General features: G+C 39.4%; 1 protein-coding gene across 24 annotated transcripts in view; it reads right to left on the reverse strand.

The window, feature by feature from the left end:
• Positions 1-21,461, reverse strand: part of LOC118263820 (deformed epidermal autoregulatory factor 1) — a 53,434-nt gene that overhangs the window by 13,406 nt on the left and 18,567 nt on the right. For all 24 annotated transcript variants that reach the window (XR_007707046.1, XR_007707047.1, XR_007707040.1 and 21 more), the window contains exons 3-4: positions 11,796-12,028; positions 42-235 (exon numbers count right to left, since the gene is read on the reverse strand). Coding sequence is in view for 1 of the 24 variants with exons in the window: in XM_035576013.2 (XP_035431906.1) it covers positions 44-235; positions 11,796-12,028 (425 nt within the window). In the remaining 23 variants the exon portion in view is untranslated. The remainder of the gene's footprint in view (positions 1-41; positions 236-11,795; positions 12,029-21,461) is intronic.

Here is a 21,461-nt window from a genome sequence, read left to right on the forward strand (position 1 = left end):
TAATATAATTATGCAAATGTCTCATTAATGGTGATACTAACCGCTACTGATGTTGGCTCTCGACAATAAGCATTATTGATTGATGTTGTTGAGGATCAGCGTGAATGGTGGGGACAGAACGCAAACACTCGATCTGATGAGCCGCCCAGTCCTTCTTCTGGCAGTATGTTGAGCAGTACGGTGTTCGTCGGCAGAGAGAGCACTCAGCTGAAGCCTCGCGGTTGCAATTTGCGCACTATATAATATGGACAAATTGTTTTATGTATGCATCTCAATTATTTAAGGCCTCCACCTTCATGAATATCACTTAAATGTGAAATGTGACATTAAAAATACAAATTGTCACATAGGTAAATATACTAAACTTGCTACTGCACGTTAGTATCCATTAATCCATTTTGACGGCTCAGTCAGCCTCACATCAAATAAAAAAACACTTCGTCAATATTGTGAAGGAATTTGTAAAATACTGACAATGCACTGCAGTTCACAACGTCCGATGGGGCAGAAAAATATTTGAGTGGGAACCGCAGGTAAGAAGGCTGGCTGGCAGGCTGTATTTAAGCGTCCCACTAAGAAGACCCACGACACTATCGTCAGTCACGGGCAACCGAGAGCTGGGTTCGCTGTTATTGCAGTAAGTCCCCTTTTTGAGGAATAGCCACGGCGTCCTCACCCTCACCTGACGCAGATGCTAACATACATGGGAGTTTCGGTAGATTCCGACGTAGTCCTTTTTATTCTAAAACTATTTATAGGTCAAACTATTGCAACGGACAAATTGTCAATCGTTAATTAATACAATAAGTCAATAATCGTTTTATAAGTCAATAATGCAAATAGTTGAAATGTTGAAATATATGTATATGTACATATATATTTCAACCAATGCTGTGTGTGTATATGCAATAAAAGAATTACATATTTAGTATATTGCTCAACACAAGTAAAATTATTTGATTCTGAAAATCTTTGCCGTTATTATTACCTGCATATGCATGCTACAATAGAAATTAGAATCCGTATCAAAGATAGAACATATCAGTCGGATTTTAGGCATTAAAATAATTCAAGATAATCAATCGTACATGGTGCCGTATCGTATTATAACATTAATAAATAATACGGTATTGTTGCGCTCGGGTTCTACTCTACATCATTATTATAACTAGTGGTCGTCTAGTGGTCTAAATTCGACCATATACGATTTAATTTACAATACCACTTAACATGCGTTCAAGGATAATTTTTATTTAACGAATTGCTATTAGTTTTATAAAATTCAAATTCATATATTCCGGCGCATCATGAACAGGAAAAACCTATTCATATGAGACGTGAGAATATCATCGCAATGTCTGTCGATTTTGACGTTTTGTCAAATACGATCAGATACTATGCATGGTAGTGTGTGTAATGTTTTATTTATTGATTTAATGTACTTTATAAGCATTATTTTTGAAAAATATTAGCGTTCTGGACTTCTCCTACACATAAACTATAAGTCTACCAAATTTTATGCTCCTACGTCCGCGTAATTTTCGTAAAAAGGGGTCAAAAGTTTTTGCATCACGTATTAATATACAACGTGTAACAAAAAGGGGGTATACATATCAATTGCACGGTTTCTAGATAACATAACAAACGATACGGGAAGGGTTTTTTAAACTCATGTTTTCATGGTAGCAAGTTATGAATTTTTCAAATCGCGCCGGCGCGCGAATCACAATTAGGTAAACAGGTGCTAGGCGATCAGATTGACAGAAAAAATGTTTGGTAATATTAGCGAGTGATCCCTGTAGTGTTGTGACACGTTTGTATGATTTGAAATCAAGAACTATGCGATACCAAGTATTTGGTACAATTTTTTTTAAACGTAATTTAAGCTGGCACTATGTATAGAGATTCTATTCAACCTGTATTCATCAGGGCTTCTTGATGTATATGGGTATTTTGTTACACGTTGTATAGATTACAATTTCTAAACTTCAGGTTGGTTGCCATAGTGATGTTCGTGTCAGTTGTTCATTATCAGCTCTATCGTAATTAATATTTAAAAAATCTGTTAAGTAATTTAATTTTGTATTTTTTATTATGAAAGATATCGAAATCGGATTGTATAATATATATTTTTTGGTTTAATTTAATATACGGTCGATGTTTGATATTGTGTATAATGGTGTGGGTCTTTCAAAAACCTTTGCCTTGATGTCATTGATTCGTCAATGCCCTACGCAGACTCGCGATGATTCGGAAGTTTTAGAGATATTGGATTATATTATTTTCTAATCGGGATTACAAACTCTAATTATTTTTACTTGATATGACTTAAGGAATCGGTCATAAACCGCAACCAGTCTTATTTACCTTTCACTACATGGCAGCAGTCAGATTTGACTTCGTAAATTGTGCGGATTATAATTCTTATGATTTATAAATATTTATATGTAATTTTCAGTAGATGTTTCTCTTACTAAACCCATTATAGTCCCTTATCATACTTTTAGTATACTATTTAACATCAGAAGTTAGACGACCAACGTAAATAACCAACCCCGATTTTTGAGGACATACTGTACATTTGGGTGTCGACTTTAGGGATCCTGTATATCTATTTCCATCGTCACTAATAGGCATTGGCTCGCTAGCCAAAATGTGAAAGCATCGCGAGCCCGTGCTCGAGAAACTAGCGCTGAACGTGCGTAACGTCTCGCTGATTTAAGGCAGTATATATCTGAAACGAGGTTTAGGGCGACTAGCGCTCAGCGCTCGCAGCGTCTAGCAACAGAAAGACAGCGAGCAGCTACAGTCATATTGTATTTATAGAGAAGCATTAAATTAAATAGGTACCCAACTTGAACGTACGTTCGTTCGTAGGTACGTATTTGACGTAGTTGAAGCAAATTATAATTGATTGATATGTGACATAAATTATTTAATGACATCATCATACCATTTCAACCTGAAGGTGCCGTAAAAGGCAACTAAGGGACTAACCTTGAGCAGACAAAATAATTTCGGTAATCTTCGAAATTACTGATCCAATTCCAAAAAATATTTTACTAATAGGAAGCTACATTAGCGCCGAGTGTAATCTTATGTTTAAACAAGAAATTTTCCGCGAATGAATGACTACATTGATATGGAGTAGGAACAAGGTAGGTGACAGCACGCAGCCTTGAGGGACACCTGCGTTTACAGACAGAGAGTCGGAGCATTCCCGGTCGACAACGACCTTAATGCTTCTGTCTGCAAGGAAGCAGGAGACCCATTCGCACAATTTCTCGGAAAGCCCATAGGAAGGAAGCTTCGAAAGAAGCGCTTTATGCCAAACCCGGTCGAAGGCTTTCGCCACGTCCAAGCTCACTGCCAACGCTTCCCCCTTAGATTCGATCGCCTGTGCCCAACGGTGTGTCAGGTAAACCAGAAGATCCCCAGCCGACCGACCTTTACGAAAACCGTATTGTCAGTCACTGAGTAGCTGGTGATCCTCTAGGTACCGTAAGAGCTGGCAGTTGATAATGGACTCCATAATTTTCGAGAAGAGGGAAGTTATGGCTATCGGTCTGTAGTTGGACTGATTTGTTCGATCGCCTTTTTTTGGGATCGGGTGGACCAAGGCCGTCTTCCAGGATTTCGGGACTACGCCTAAACAGTAAGAGAGCCGAAAAAGACGTGTTAAACCTGGTGCCAACTCCAGAGCGCACATCTTTAACACAAGGGGTGGAATTCGTCGGGCCCACTCGACTTTTGGACATCAAGAGACAGGAGCGCCAAACGTACCGAACGCTGGCGGAAGACGCAAAGATTTTACCAAAAAGTTGGGCTTTATCCCTTACGCCATAAACCAATGAATCCCCCCCCATGTGCAGAGGTGGAAATAACGGTCTGCAGAAATTGCCTTCGATAGCTTTGGCGAGCGACCAAAACTCACGAGTTCCCGAAGGAAGGCGGTCAAGCTTCTCGCCAATTCTACTAATTATACTTTAGTATAGCACAAACTGCAGAGACACTTATAGTTACTATATTTAACACACGTTGTACCTAATAAGCAAACGATAGCAAACGCACAATCCTTAGGCATGAACCCACAGAAAACACTAACAAAATCCTCGTTTAAGCAAAGATATCAAATATTATGCTGGCAATTTGCATGGATCGAATCCGCATTATACCATCAGAGCCGGGATCAAACCAGCAACACGTTTATAAAAATGCAGTAATATAATCATGAAAGTGGAAATTGAACCCACAAGATAATGTACATTTAATGAAGTTGTAGCCGTCGTATTATTTTATAGTAAAATCCTTCGAACTAGTTAGTAGTCCTGTCTCTTGTTAAGTCAATTATTTAATTAATGTGATATCTCTATGCCAGGACACGCAAAAATAGTACCATAATCCTGCGGGAATTTATCCCCAATTATAATATATATTGTAGAATCATATTGACAAACATTACCGACCGTACTATCTGTTCAAGCGGGAGTCGAACTCAATAGATAGTAACGATATGAAATTAAAAACTGCTCTTATACATCACACAGTCACATACATATAATCTAAGAAAAAGAACCATATTCACAGAGATATATTTCGGAGATCGAACCCGCATCACACCGATGCAAAATGTTAAAATCAAAACTGGGCTTAAACTAACTTAAAATAAATACAGAAGTGGTATAAATACTTCGATTCGCGAAACAAATTTGTTTTGATTTAGGTTTAGTACTAACGTAGTTTTAAGGAAGATTGTTACTAACCGATTGAATTTCTTTGCTTTTTAAATAAACATAAATAAAATTAGATCCTACTAGTCAGTATTTATAATCATTTTTGTGCAATGTTTGTTTAGATATTTTATACAGGTGTTCAATCTATTTTTTTTTTCTCAATAAGATGTGTTGCAACTTACAGCCTTGGCCAAAAGTATTGAGCACCTTACAAATTTCGCTCGATCACGGTAAGTATGGCAGAAAACTAAATCTACTGTTGAAGTATTTGTTACCTGTCTACAAAGATTTAAAAACAATGATTTATGCCGTAGCTAGGAATAAAACACCTAGGTGTAAAAAAATGTGATTTTTGCAATGTTTGTATTTATTTATGAGTTCGCTACCATCGCTCGTTTTGACAACAATGATTCAGGTGCGTTTTTGGTATTTTATCTCAAAGTTATAAGTATTATCGTTGTAATATGCCAAAACGAAACGAACTTTCTTTAGAAAATCGAGTGGAGGTACAGCTTCTGCATGAGCAAGGGAAATCACAAGTAGAGATTTCCAAAACTGTGAAATGTTCGCGCCGATCCTTGCAATTTGTTATTCAACGATTCTATGCTATCTAATCACATCAAAATATACCAAAAACAGGGCGCAAACGCATTACCACAGACCGTCAGGATCATAAGTTACCGAGAGAGTCGTTAAAAATAGGAAAAAATGATCTTCAGAGCTCGCTGCTGAGTTGTCAGAACAAAATAAGGTATCAATTTCTGCTCGAACTACTTGTAGAAGACTTTAGGAAGCTGATCCAAAAGGTTGTGATGCTAGGAAGAAACCATGGCTCCCGACAAAAACAAAAAAACTCGGTATAAATGGGCCTTACAACATCGAACTTTCACCAATTCAGAGTGGTCAAATTTTGTGTGGTCAGACGAATCTAACTTAGAGGTAAGTAACTATATTTAATGCCCTAATAAAATAATATAAAATGGTTTAAAATCCAAACGCATAGATGAAGTTCTTTTGTTTTCTGAAACTCTATATTTGTCTCTTTATAGCAGATTTTTGGTACCCCTGTACGTCGCCGGGTGGGCGAAGATTTTAATCCAGAGTGTGTGGTACCAACCGTAGAACACGGTGGCGGTAGCATAATGGTCTGGGGTTGCATGACCGATTCTGGAGTTGGCGAATTGTTCGTGTGAGAGGGCCGCATGGACTCTTCTAAGTACATAAATTTACTAGAAACTGCGTTCCTGCCTTCATTCACGAAACTTTTCGGCGACAGGAACATGGATATTGGTAAATTCCAGCAGGATAACGCACCTTGCCACAAATCTGGCCGCACTATGGCATGATTCCGGGAAAATAACGTAGAGCTTCTTGACTGGCCTGCCCTGTCGCCAGATCTAAACCCCATAGAATATTTATGGGTTTTAGTAAAGCGCAGAGGTAGGGGCCACACAATTAACAACAGAGAAGATTTGAAACGCCACGTATGCCTAGAATAGAACGCGATTACTGCTAAAGACTGTAAAAATCTTGTTAGCTCTATACCAAAAAAAAATTCTGCCGTAAATAAGGCCAAGAGTGGACTTACAAAATATTCATTTTCAATTAATGAATAGTAAATAAACATATAAAAAACATTTTGTTTTGTTTCTATTTGATATTTCGCATAAAACTCAAAGATTTCATGGGTGCTCAATACTTTTGGCCAAGGCTGTATTTACCAAAACTGCAAACTACATGTAATTTATCAAAGTTTCTACTTTGATATATTTACATTTTTATATTTTATGAACGTAAGTTTTTAAACTGACATGGTCACTAACACTAGAGTTAGAACTTAAAACGGGATATTTACCATGTTTTTCAATTTTTATGAGTTTCCGATATTTCGGCACTGTTGCAAGCGCCATCGGGGAGTAAATGCGGGTGGGTGTTTACGAGCAGACAAATCGGTCTACCCTCTTTCTAGTTCGTTTTTTGCTAACACCGCTACTACTGTCACTTGTAACTCGATTTAATTCTCGACACACAAAACTCACTGTGTCCACTCGCGAACTTTCTTCTTTTTTAGCACTTTTGCGGGTTTTACACAACTGGACCACTGGATTCCAAGCTCTAGACAGTTGAAACCCATCCTCCCGGTTGAAGTTTTTGTACTTGGTTATCTCAAAATCTCGATAGCTTCTCTTACCAGTCTAGGTACATAGTGGCGTTCTGTCGAGATAACTTGTAGGTTATGTAACTCAATCCAGTGGTTTGATCCAGCCTCCAAGATGTGTTGAGCTATAGCGGATTTTTGTGCGTCATTGTTTTCACCGCTCTAATATGCTCAGAAATTCTACAAGCCACAGTACGTTTTGTCTGACCGATATATGATTTGCCACAGCTACAGTCCACTTTATAGACCGGCAGACCATATATTTTAGGAGGTTGTACATTTCTAGGACCCGACAGCGTGGACGAATCGCAGTTCACACAAAATCATTAAAGAATGTCAACATATGCTTACAGAGGACACATTTAAGTAGTTGCTCCGTTCTAGAAATGTACAACCTCCTAAAATATATGGTCTGCCGAAGGTGCACAAGCCGAATGTTGCACTGCGGCCCATAGTCAGTCAGATAGACTCGCCTACTTACCACCTGGCGAAGCATGTGGCTGGTGTACTGCAACCCTTAGTTGGACGTTCGACATCCTATGTGATGGACTCGAGGCATTTTATTGACATACTGCAGTCCATCAAACTTCGACCTAACGACCTAATGGTCAGTTTTGATGTCGAGTCATTGTTCACAAATGTTCCGGTGGCAGACTGCATGGAAGTGGTGAAGTTGAGATTGCAAGAGAACAACATCCCTCTCGAGTATGTTAGACTGCTTCATCATTGCTTGTGTACCAGTTACTTTGTATACCAGGGTCAATACTACCTACAGATTGATGGTGTGGCAATGGACAGTCCAGTGGCTCCGATGGTGGCCAACATTTGGATGGAACATTTCGAACAGTTTCTATCTCCACTGAAAATGAGACGACATTGCCACTTCTGGACGTGAAGATTTTAATTCGTGCTGATAGCTCTCTGGACCACTCGGTTTACAGGAAATCGACTCACACTGACCGATATTTACAAGCAGATTCTCACCACCATACCAGACAACTTAACTCTGTAGTCACCTCACTCACCACCAACCGCGCATATGATTTACGCGACGAGTAACATTTACAGGAGGAGCTGACACATGTTATGAAGGTGCTACGGAGTAACGGATATAAGATTACAAAGCACAAGTAGAAACCCACTAATAGGCATCAGGGGTGCGAGGTTGAGAGACAACCAGCATTTATGCCATACGTGAAGGGAGTGACAGATAAGGTTGCTAACATTCTCCAGAAATATGCCATAAAGACTGTCTTCACTCCTTTCCGAAAAGTTTCTCAGATGCTGCGTTCGCCGAAGGACAGCTTCCCTCTAGAAAGACCTGGTGTCTATAAAGTGGACTGTAGCTGTGGCAAATCATATATCGGTCAGACAAAACGTACTGTGGCTTGTAGAATTTCTGAGCATATTAGAGCGGTGAAAAACAATGACGCACAAAAATCCGCTATAGCTCAACACATCTTAGAGGCTGGATCAAACCACTGGATTGAGTTACATAACCCACAAGTTATCTCGACAGAACGCCACTATGTACCTAGACTGGTAAGAGAAGCTATTGAGATAACCAAGTACAAAAACTTCAACCGGGAGGATGGGTTTCAACTGTCTAGAGCTTGGAATCCAGTGGTCCAATTGTGTAAAACCCGCAAAAGTGCCAAAAAAGAAGAAAATTCGCGAGTGGACACAGTGAGTTTTATGTGTCGAAAATTAAATCGAGTTACAAGTGACAGTGGTAGCGGTGTCAGCAAAAAACGAACTAGAAAGAGGGTAGACCGATTTGTCTGCTCGTAAACATCCACCCGCATTTACTCCAGTTTATCCGTGATCATGGCGCTTGCAACAGTGCCAAAATATCGGAAACTCATAAAAATTTAAAAAGATGGTATATATCCCGTTTTAAGTTCCAATTCTAATTTTTAGAACATTTGAGGGACGTGTTTGTTTTTCGTATAATATTTACATCGGATGAGAAATACTTTTTCTTAATTATACCAAAATTCTAGAGCAAATGTTGTATGCGAGACTGCGTAATTCCATGGTTAAACTTTCTTCAAACTTCGCTTAAACATTTTTAATATAATGTCTGGTTTTGTTGTTTTATTTAAATGACTTGCTGAACAGATTTCAAATGGGGTTGCGAGTTATTTTAGTGACGATGATTTACATCGAAACTTTTTGTAAAGAAAATTGGTCTTGTGTAGTGATTAATTTAGCTTTGACGGTGATAAATCAATAGGTGACGTCTCGCACGAATCCTAATATCGCGCAAGATTTTAATACGGATTTGTCATTATTAATTTTAGTTGTAGATACTATTAATATAATAGTATGTACACTATTATATTAATAGCATCTACAACAACAACAACACACATTACATAAACACACACACAGCAAATGACCAAAATAGTATGTAACTTTCGGTTCTATCACTGCGAGTCATTGCGCATGACCATGTAGCATGTCACTGCTGTATATTATACCACTGCGAGTCACTGCGCATGACCATATAGTATGCCACTGCGAGTCACTGCGCATGAACATATAGTATGCCACTGTGAGTCACTGCGCATGACCATATAGTATGCCACTGCGAGTCACTGCGCATGACAATATAGTATGCCACAGCGAGACATTGCGCATGACCATATAGTATGCCACTGCGAGACATTGCGCATGACCATATAGTATGCCACTGCGAGACATTGCGCATGACCATATAGTATGCCACTGCGAGACATTGCGCATGACCATATAGTATGCCACTGCGAGACATTGCGCATGACCATATAGTATGCCACTGCGAGTCACTGTGCATGACAATATAGTATGCCACTGCGAGACATTGCGCATGACCATATAGTATGCCACTGCGAGACATTGCGCATGACCATATAGTATGCCACTGCGAGTCACTGCGCATGACCATATAGTATGCCACTGCGAGACATTGCGCATGACCATATAGTATGCCACTGCGAGTCACTGCGCATGACCATATAGTATGCCACTGCGAGTCACTGCGCATGACCATATAGTATGCCACTGCGAGACACTGCGCATGACCATATAGTATGCCACTGCGAGACATTGCGCATGACCATATAGTATGCCACTGCGAGACATTGCGCATGACCATATAGTATGCCACTGCGAGACACTGCGGATGACCATAATAGGTATGTCACTGCAAGTCACTGTGCATGACCATATAGTATGCCACTGCGAGACATTGCGCATGACCATATAGTATGCCACTGCGAGACATTGCGCATGACCATATAGTATGCCACTGCGAGTCACTGTGCATGACCATATAGTATGCCACTGCGAGACACTGCGCATGACAATATAGTATGCCACTGCGAGACATTGCGCATGACCATATAGTATGCCACTGCGAGACATTGCGCATGACCATATAGTATGCCACTGCGAGATACTGCGGATGACCATATAGTATGCCACTGCGAGTCACTGCGCATGACCATATAGTATGCCACTGCGAGTCACTGCGCATGACCATATAGTATGCCACTGCGAGTCACTGCGCATGACCATATAGTATGCCACTGCGAGACATTGCGCATGACCATATAGTATGCCACTGCGAGACATTGCGCATGACCATATAGTATGCCACTGCGAGACACTGCGGATGACCATAATAGGTATGTCACTGCGAGTCACTGTGCATGACCATATAGTATGCCACTGCGAGACATTGCGCATGACCATATAGTATGCCACTGCGAGACATTGCGCATGACCATATAGTATGCCACTGCGAGTCACTGTGCATGACCATATAGTATGCCACTGCGAGATACTGCGGATGACCATATAGTATGCCACTGCGAGTCACTGTGCATGACCATATAGTATGCCACTGCGAGATACTGCGGATGACCATAATAGGTATGTCACTGCGAGTCGTTGCACATTTTTAAAGTAATAAGTTACAAATTATCGTAACCTGCCTGACATTGCAATCTAATCATTAACTATTTGTTTGTCGCTATCGTCATTATCTGTCTTTTTGATTTTTTTTGTGTATTATGACGTAGTTTTCCCTAAAGTGCGTTAAATATCTGCAAATGTATATTAAAGTCCAAGCCAAATGAAATATTTCAATAAGACGAATAATGTACTCGTAGTTCTCAATATCAAAAATTTACTAGGCTGCACCCAAGATGGTGTCCTCATACAATATATAGAGCAAACAAAAGGCCACACCCAAAACGGCGGCTTTGTGAGTCGGATTCGCGCATGCGTTGTTATACCCACGCCCAAGAAGGCGTTGCGTAACAACGAAGACCACAGAAATCAATTACTCACCATTTTGGGTGCGGTCACATAGCGCATGCGTCTATTCGCGATGGGCGCCATGTTGAATGCAGCCACCTTTCAACGCATGCGCTATGTGACCACACCCAAAATGGTGGGTAATTTATTTCTGTGGTCTTCGACACATCGTGATAACCTTCACAAAACTAAAATAGCGTGAATATGTGATGCTAACCGCTCCCAAAATGGCAGTAGCCACGAACAAAATAGTACCCCATAATTTTAGCGGTATCAATCTATTCCACACACGCTGTACTATAGCGCAATAAAACATTTTTTTGGGGGGAGCGAATAAGCTCAGCCCAAGCAGGGCACACCGCCATCGTATGCTCCATCGTGTCCTCCGGGTGGACCCGCGGCAGAGATGACACTCGGGTGTTTCCTCCCGTCCTATCAGAAAAGAACATATCGAAGCTCCCATGTCCAAAAAGCACCAGCATCAGGCGGTAGGTCCTGCTCCGGCGACGCGCGTCAGCGCGCAAACTGAAGACGCGAACTTACTAATACGTGGTGTAACATGGATGCAGCCATCTCAGCAACCTTAACTTTACACTGACCTTTTTTGCTTCATTGTCGTCCACGTTGTGGAGAGACACGTGTTCCGCCTCCACGTGTGCGTCCACACTCGCGGCAAGTAGAGCCGTCGCTCTCTCCTGCTCCAGACGTTCTAGTTGACGAGCGTTGACAACGCGAACATCTTCCACGCACTGTTTTAACTCCGACGCGAGCCTCACTAGGGAATTTCCGATGTCGTCGAGTCTTTTGAGAACTCCACTCATATCGGGGATACCTAAAAAATTATTTTATTTAAAACCGAATATAAGCGATTTTTTTTTTGGATTTTTTTCGAATAATACTTTCTTTTACCATTATCTAACCACGGAAGACCACAGCTACCTACGGCCAGAGGCCGCAGGCAGCTGTGCACGAGACAACGTAACGCGACGGCGACCAAAACAGAACTGAACGCAGTCCGCAGGGCCTGGTCTTATATAAGGTATGCAAAGGGGTGGCACCCCGCTTTCCCCCCCCCCTCCCCCCAACCCCACCACCCTCTCCCTCTGCAATGGAAGTGATAGCCCCACCCCGATCCACCTACAACGGGTGGTGGGTGGTAGGCCTTAAGGGGGTAAATAATTATTAATAAGGGGGTGTGGGTAGTAGTTGGGGGAACTAAGGGAGGAGGTGGCAAATCGATGGAACAATATGAAAATTGGGATTAAATGTGGAATGTAAAGCGGGAAAGGAAAACTAAGACCAAGTAAAAAATTATAAATAGAAAATAATAGGGGAAAAACGGATGTAATTTGGGATAATGTTCAGGTATTTCATACTTACTCAGGATCGTCACGCAGTTCAAATACATCTTCGACTGTATATACACGGTTACGCTTAAATTTAACTTTCAATAACGTAATTGTTTCAGGGAGATAGGATATTTTTATGAAAATTTCTCCTTTTTTGCCAAAAATGAGGCTCATGGCAGTTGTAAATTTGAAAAACAAATCAAAACAGAGTAATTAATTTCACGTTATTAAAACGCACGTTAGACGAAACTACCGATTATTATTTATCACACGCGACAAAATCTTAGAAAAGGACGAGCACAACCGAAACCGTGCGTTCGTTACAACGCTCAAGTGTCGACTGGGCTACTGCCGGGTAGACATCAGTCACGCATGCGCCTTTAAGCTAGGTCTTACGACGTGCAAAAAGGGACCCTAGGTTAGTCACGCTACGTATTTTTCGTTTTGACAGAGGAAATATCGATTTTAGCTGGGACGCTAGCCGGAGTGTTCTATATACCACAAACCACCTCTCGTCTAAAATGTCGTTGTATGCGTTTCCCCCTTTGAGGTGCATTCATGGGTGTGGGTGGCGGTGTTTATTTCAAATGCCCGGGCCATCCAGCCCCTACTATATACATAAATGAACTTATATTCAGCAATTTATTGCTATGTATCGTTCTACTCAAAGAAGCTAATTAATGGACTATCTAGGAGCTAAGTTAGCACTACTAACTTCTCGGTTAACCATCAACACGAGTCGCCTTTCGGTGTTATATTATTTCTAAATTATTACCTTTTAAATTATTTAATTTCATTTATGCGCTCTTCATTGCTACTTATATAGGAAATGTATCCCCAATATATGTGTAGGTTTATACGACATATTTCAAAATATACATACAAAACCTAAGTGGAATTCTCCTCTAAATACGACTATCATGATTGAAGGACGGCAGCGAACGTGCATATCGTCGATGTATGATTACTAGATATGCCTTAGGTTCTTTAACTGTTATCTTTAACTATTTTTATTTACTAAATAATAATAATTATTATTGAAGTCAAAACTTATTTTTATTTAATGGTTTTAATAATCTCTTATTTTAACTTAAAGAGCTATTTTAAGTAAAACTTTGTCTTGCAATAAAAATTACTGTCCGAGTACACCGGACATTACTTTTGATTTCATCTCAATTCCCACTAAGAACTTTTAAAACGAACTATCCCAAAACAATGATCAGAGATTCTATAACAAAATTGAACAGATATTGACTATGAATAGTCAATTCTAAAACGAAACGTACTAGTCAACCAACATTCAACAAGTTCTTGGCGTGATACCGCGTCGGGCGCGAAAAATCATGCAAACGGAATCGATTCCACCCAACATGCAACAGTAGGTATGTTATAAACAGGGGGATAAGAATTTGACCTTGTGTGGCAACAAGTGTCGACTCGGCGATACTCATGACGCCGTTGTAGATAGGTCAGGGTCCATGACTAGGGGAAACGAACTGAAACGCTGACGTCATCGTTTTTACAGTCACAACAAACCGTTGGCTGCGCAGCTGTTTCATTCAAACCGACCCAACGGCGTGAATAATTTTAAGAGCATGTTTAACATTATCTTTCAAATTAATTTTCATTGTTTTATTTGGATAAGACTACGCAATGCAATGGCTAAGCAACCGACTATTAAACTCCTTAAACCGAAGGTAATTTCCATAGGGAAAAACGTGAATGTTGCTAGAGCTAAGGAATTGAGTGGATTGAGAGGGAGATTTGCAAAAAACTAAAATAAACCCGATCGACGTTACTTTATTACAAAATCATTTTTTTTTACGATTTGGTTAGTAAGAAAAATATGATTAGAAGTTATCTATTTCTAATGTATCCATACTAGTGTCATTTTGGCAGTCCAATTTCCGTTGTCTTCGAAGATTTATCTATGCGAAATAAATTCAATGATACTTTTAAATACAAGGTTTTTTTGTTTATGTTTTTTTTAAAAAAAAACGTTGCCCCACATTAGGATTTTCTCCTGTGTCGTGGGTGCGTTAACAAACATACAAGTTCACATACACATAACGCCCAGACCCGGAACAACAATCTGTGGATCACACAAAGAGTTGTTCCGTGCGGGAATCGAACCCGCGACAGATTGCACGGCAGCCAGTTGCCCAGCCACCGCGCCAACCGTGCAGTCAAAAATATAATGATACTTTTAAATTTCAATTTATGGAGGCATTTCGATATTCTCTATTTCTGTGTACGCGATACGATGCGCAATGCATTCCGCAGCACGCAGCTACAGGAATAAATCAATAATTTTGTACCTCCCCAAATGGGGTGAGGTAGATGTCCTAGATAAATATAGCTCATACTGACGATTTTTTCACAACTGTTAATTAACTACACGAGTTCTAATAGGTCCTTTTGTATTATGTAAGATGGTTATTACAATTTATATATCATTCATAATTAACTAAAAAGGTGAATTTTATCACGACTTTTCAAGTGTTGTCATCATTTAATGTGGCGTCCACCGTTTTGTATTGGTACAGTAACTATTACGTCTTCCGTAGACAGACAGATAAACAAATCGTGTTCGGGTAAATAATAAGAGGATTTTTTCAGCTTTGCAACTAGTAGTTTCTAACCACACCCCTTTCACTGAAAAGTAAAAGTACAACGAATTCTACAGGAAGGTTAAGCAACAATAGAAATATTGGCATGACGCCAACTATGTCAAGTTCGGTGTGAGAGTGGGTTTAACATAACGGATATAATTCTGTGGCCCTAGTGAAAAGGGGTATAAGTCCGATTTTGCCGAAAATGAGTTAAGTACACCAAAGTGTTCAGAAAAAAATGCTCTATCGATTGGTGAAAACGGATCTAACCTATCTCTAAAAATAAAGAAGTTACTGTGTGCAAAAGGGTTTATATCAAACAAAAAAAAATGGAAAGTTCGGGTATAAGTATATTCAAATTTCTTTATAAAGAACTATGACATCTTTACTTTGTGAGTAGGAATTTAACTAATTATAGATTTCCAGCGTTTCGTTTTATTTGGCGTAAAACGGCTTAAGTGTACTTGTTCTTTAAAAAATGTTTAGTGAATAATGGTTTTACTAGTCATAAATCTCTTTTCACCTACATAAAACAGAAAAATCAAAAACAAGTCTGTTGACATCTGTTTTCACGTTTTTAATATTGAAATTAATCAATTTAAATCGATTTAACTGTATTTATATCCTACGAGTATGTTTCATTTTACGTGAAAAAAGTTACGAATGGACGATTCGGGGTGTACCCCGAATCATCCATTCGTAACTTCTCGGGCGCGGGTAACTTCTTGGGCGCGCTCCCCACCCACCCGCACTGTAGTGCGGGTGGGTGGGGAGCGCGCTGCAACTCGATTTACTCGATGCTTTTTTTGCTAAACCAAAGCTGTTATTGTTTTTCCGTTTATTGATTATTATTTTTGAAAATCGATAATTACGCGAGTGAGTTGTATCCTTTTCCACTTATTTTAGTCGATTATTTCAATGTTATCATAAAATTGTATGGATTTTAGTCAACATGTACCCTTTTACATTGAGTTTCTAGTCTCTGTTCTAATAATATTTCCTACAATAATAAAATTAAATACGAATGATAAGTGTTTATTCCTGTAAAGAGTCGTAACTTGTTGACATAGGTTATTTTACTTATTACTCGGTGCTTTTTTTGTTATTCCGTTTATTAATTGTTACTATTTTATTTTTGTTCTTTTCCTATTTCGGGACCACAGGGTCCCGGACCTTTAGAAGGCATACGAGGAGCCGAAGCCAACTCGCGGAGGCCCGTTGAAAAATTTTAATCTAAATGTAATGGGACATCAACCGGCGATTATCCCTGTATGCACTATGGAAATACACCAAAGGACAATCCCCGGTTGATGCAGGACTATTGTGAGATATGGTAAAAAGAAATGATAGGGATATGGGTGTGGGTGGCTGTGGAATAGTTAACCGGTTAACTATGGGATACTAAGGCCCCTGCCCCTGACCAATATTGATACATACGGATAAACAGGCAGGGGGTGACTCTCAAACTCAATTATTGGGTCCCCGAAAACGGCCGCTAGCATGTAGCGACAAGGGGGCAACATACGTTGAGCTACTTGAGGAAGGAGAGGCATCCCACGGCTATTAGAGCAATCCCGGAAGTATGGTCAAGACCCCTACCAGCATCTTACTGGGATACATCCTTCCCCGAGTTGGAGTTGAAGGCAACTCCACTCTTGCGAATCTCCACTCAAACCAGCCGGTTAAGGCAAGAATGAGGTAGGAGAGGCCTCTCCGGTTAGTCGCAGGTACTAACCGGAGTCTAAGGCCAGCCGTACACGGACGGCTTCAAGCAGTTATAACCGACTGCTTGAAGCCGCGACTGCGCGATGAACTATAGCCATTCATTCGCTGCCGTACACACGACTGCTCGAGCAGTCGCGACCGCTTCAAGCCGTCAACTGCACGATGAAATTCCATCGTGCCGTCGACGGCTCGCGAGCAGTTGCGAGGCATACACGGACGGCTCGAGCCGTTGACTGCTCTAGAGCAGTCGACAGCTCTCCGACTTCCCTCCCCCCGCCCTTTGCGGCCTCGCGGCGTCTGCTGAAAAAAACAAAAGAAAATCAACTGTTGGGTAGCGTGTACCCAACTGCTCGAGCAGTCAACAACCGACGGCTCGAGCAGTCGACGCCGACCGCTCGAGCCGTCCGTGTATGTCGCTCAGCCGCTAACTGCTCGAGCAGTCCGTGTACGGCCGCCCTAAAAATAGGGCCTCTACCGGGAGTCAGGTCCGTGGGGTCGCCACTGCCCAACAGCTCGCCACAAGCTGCCTTGCGGACCTATTTTATGTTATTATTGTTATCACTAAGTATTAGGCGTCTTTCCCGCTCGTCCGCACTGCGGACGACTGGGAATGTTGCGTTCTGTTCATCTACTCTGTGGACGTATAGAACGCATTGTTCCTAGTCGTCCGCACCCCGTCATCTCACGTGTAGTCTAAGAGTTAATCAAGAAAATATGAAAATTACTTTATAGACAGGGTGTGGACGAGCGGGAATGACTCAGTATTAGTTGTATAAGCAGACCAATTTTCCGATCCACTTTATACGCCAAAGGTTTTTGCAGCGTTTCCCAGGGGTATTTTTTTAAAGTAAATAATATTTCGTTTTTGAATGGCTGGTCGCTATAAAGTAATTTATTAGTTTTACTTGTGTTAAAAAAACACTATAAAGTATTTTTTTAGTGTTAGTACTTGTGTTCAAAATTAGATATAAGTTACACAAAATGATTCGTATAAGTCTTTATGTCCCCCTTAACTTGTCTGTAATCAATGTGAAAAAGGGAATAAGTAACTATTTTTCATATTTTTTAAATTTTAATCATGTTGATGGTAAGTTTATAACAAATACACGTGTTTCTGATAGTTAATCACTTATTATTCCATTGAATTACTTAGTTATCATAAAAAATATTCCAAATGCGTATCCTTTTTCACTTGTGTAAATAAACTTTTGATTTAAATGTAAAGGGGTATAACTTATTTTATACCCTTAAGGCATTAATTTTTTGGTTGGTATAAGTCACTATTTCGGAAACTATTAAGTTTACGTAAAAAATGACTCCATAATAGCAAAGAGCATAAAAAGTTTACCTATAAAACACATCACATGTATTTAATTCGGCAGCAGTTTGACCGCTACAAATTTTGACACATCGCGCGGTGCGTTTTTTGCGTCTCCTGTAAAGTTGCATTTTTAGACTTACATCCCTTTTCACTAGAGCCACAGAATTTAAGTCTGACATATCACAGGATATAGTTGCTATACCAGCATCGAAAGTAGAGTTGATAAATAATAGACAATACACGATAATCATTCTCTCTGTAAAGCCTAAGAATGGACATACTGTTCGGTAACACGCAATACATTCCATTTTCATACCTATTTAATATCAATAGTTGTGAGTAAACAAACCATAAAGGTGGGGTTTTATCGATTGGTGACGGTAGGCCGCTTCTTGGGAATCTAGATTTACAGGGAGGCTAACGCGGGCGTGCAATGTTGGCGCCACCCTACCCATTCCACTGCACCCCGCCAACACCACCAGTACACATACAGAGAAATGCATAGGGTATATTTTAGAAGAACCACGTACATATTAAATTATGCGTAAGGAAGAGAAGATGATAATTATAATTATAATATATATATATAATATTGTTATTTATACCTGTTTAACATTGAACTAACGTTATTATAAATATTATTGTTTGTCTGTAATGTATCAATTATCTGGGCATTAAAAAGTCAGTCGTTATTCGAAAGCATTACAAACTGCGTTTTTATAAATATCACATAAAATGGAGTCTACTGACTTCATTTTTTTTTTTTATTGATCAATCTTAAGCCCGATGCTCACTTAGCAGTGAACCAATACTGGCATATGGCACAGCAGATCACAATCTGCTGTGAAACATAAAATTTTATGCAACTCTATGTGATCAAATCATCTTCATTTCACGTATCATCTTCGACAATTCGACGTCGTCACCATAACATAGGTGTCATACGTCACAGCATTTGCGAAAACCAATTTTAACTGCCTATTATAAACAACGAGAACAATAATAATTAACTAGGGAATAGGGCGTGCAATCCGAATATCTGCATTACCCGTGCGATGTCCAGGACTAAGGGAAAGTCCTTTGTTCAGCAGTGGACGTCTTTCGACTGATAACGGCGGCTGCATTACGTGTCGTAATGGGCACCTCTGCCTACCCTTCGGGGATAAAAGGCGTGACTTTGCTAATATTAAAAATCAAAGCACCACACAAAGCAATGGGCATTGTTCATAATTTATAAAATATCGTAATTGAAAAACCATTTCGAGGAATAGACTTACTAATCATTATGGACTAATTAATAATTTAAAATATTCATTATTTATTAATATTTCGTTAAAATACGGTTGTCCTTGCTTGTCCTTCAAAACGCGTTATAATTAGGACGTATACATTAGTATCGTTTCCTCATGTTTCAAAAAAGTTTTAAATCAAGCCTACTACAACTGTCAAATATAAATGTCATGTCAGTTTGTTTCGGTTTTGTTTACAAAATTACAAAGTTTCAAATTCTAAGTTTCTTCTGCATAAAGTGAAAATGGAATACAGAAAGTGCTTTGTTCCAAGTTGTAGCAGTAATTGTAAAAATAGTCCAAACAAAATCTTCGTTCGCAATAGGGAAGACTTAGGAGAGAAGTGGTGTCGAGAAGCTGGTGCGGAATGTTACAAAGTTTATACTATGTATTGCCGCGAAGATCATTTTAATGTAAGTATCACAGAAGTAATAGACTCCTATGATGTTTTCAGTCCCATTATTGTCCATATCATATGTTAAATTATCACGTTTTATTGTTTACAGCCTATATTAAAGTTATTATTATTGACAGTTCTATTCAGACAGCTATTATTGACAGTTCTACTTTTTTAATGCACCACACTATGGCACAGATACTATCGTTCTGTGCCTATGATGACGTCATCCATATCAAAAAGTTGAAAATCTTAAGAAAATATTTTTGAAGTGGTTTCTGATCCTTTTATCAAAATATTCAATTTAGTTTCTTTAAATGGTCTATATTATCAAAAAATTAAATAAAAAAACAAGGTATTTTTTTTTTTTTGAACAATGCCCATTCAAAAACCTGTTTGATTGGTCAGTCAAGTGGCTATGATTAATATGACAACAAAAAGCATCAACGACTCTAGACAGACTGACTGCATTTCAACTGCAAATTGCAACTCAACTGCAATCGGACTGCACGTTTGATTTGCAGTTCTATTGCAGTCGTGTATTGCACTGCATTCAAACTGCCCTTGAACTGCAATTTGCAGTTGGATTGCAGTTGAAATGCAGTCCGTTTGTCTAGAACCTACGTCTTATTTTGAAAATGTGATACCAAATAAAAAAGCTAAATAGTATGTAACCAGATCATGTGACATGTGAGTGCCAGCCAAGCCTGAATCCGCGGCGGCGCATGGAAGAGCAGAACCATCCAAAAAACAATAGGGATGATAACTGGGTCAAAAAAAAATATTACAACTTTTCAATACAATAAAATATTCAAAAATAATCACACTCTCATTCGTAAATTTGATGAACTACTTAATTTTCGATTTTTTCTAGCTAAATTTCTAGAAATAAGTATAATACGTCATAATAGAGTATTTCATACAAAGTTCATCGAAAATATTGTTTTTGACGTTTCGAAAAAAGTATTGAATTTGATTAGTAGGAAACATGCCTATTGTGCAGTACAATCGTTTTGTCTGCACGTGTAGACACGACTATGTACGGATAATCCACACTAATTTACAAAAGGTCATCAACGTTGGTTATTTCTGATACCAACAGAAGGTAAGTAGTCCCATGAGCGTATCTGTGACCTACAAGCAAACCATCCGGACAGATAAACCCTGAAGACCAGTCAAGCTAGTACAATTTCCCTCGTCCACAGCCCACTTACATAATTATTATAGTTATATTATCTTTAGTATAATGATAAATTAAGTATCGTTTCCTGACAATAATAAGCATCGAAACAAGGGTCTTCGTCCTCCGATATTTCGAAAATGTTTCTTTATGTATATTCAGCTGGATGTACCTTGAGACAAAACTCTTCAGCTGATGAAATTGCAACGCCGGAGGCGGCCAGTAGAATCTATGACCCATTTCAATGTACCAGCTGACGCTTTTCCTCAATATACTGCCAGCTGATTTGTATCATTATTTGGAGGATCATCAATTATTGGTACAACTAATTTGTTTTCGAAAGAGATTGCTAAATTATAAATTAATCAACATTTTTTCAATGCACTAACAGG

The sequence above is a fragment of the Spodoptera frugiperda genome, chromosome 25 (genome assembly GCF_023101765.2).
Source record: "Spodoptera frugiperda isolate SF20-4 chromosome 25, AGI-APGP_CSIRO_Sfru_2.0, whole genome shotgun sequence".
Taxonomy (NCBI): Eukaryota; Metazoa; Arthropoda; class Insecta; order Lepidoptera; family Noctuidae; genus Spodoptera; species Spodoptera frugiperda.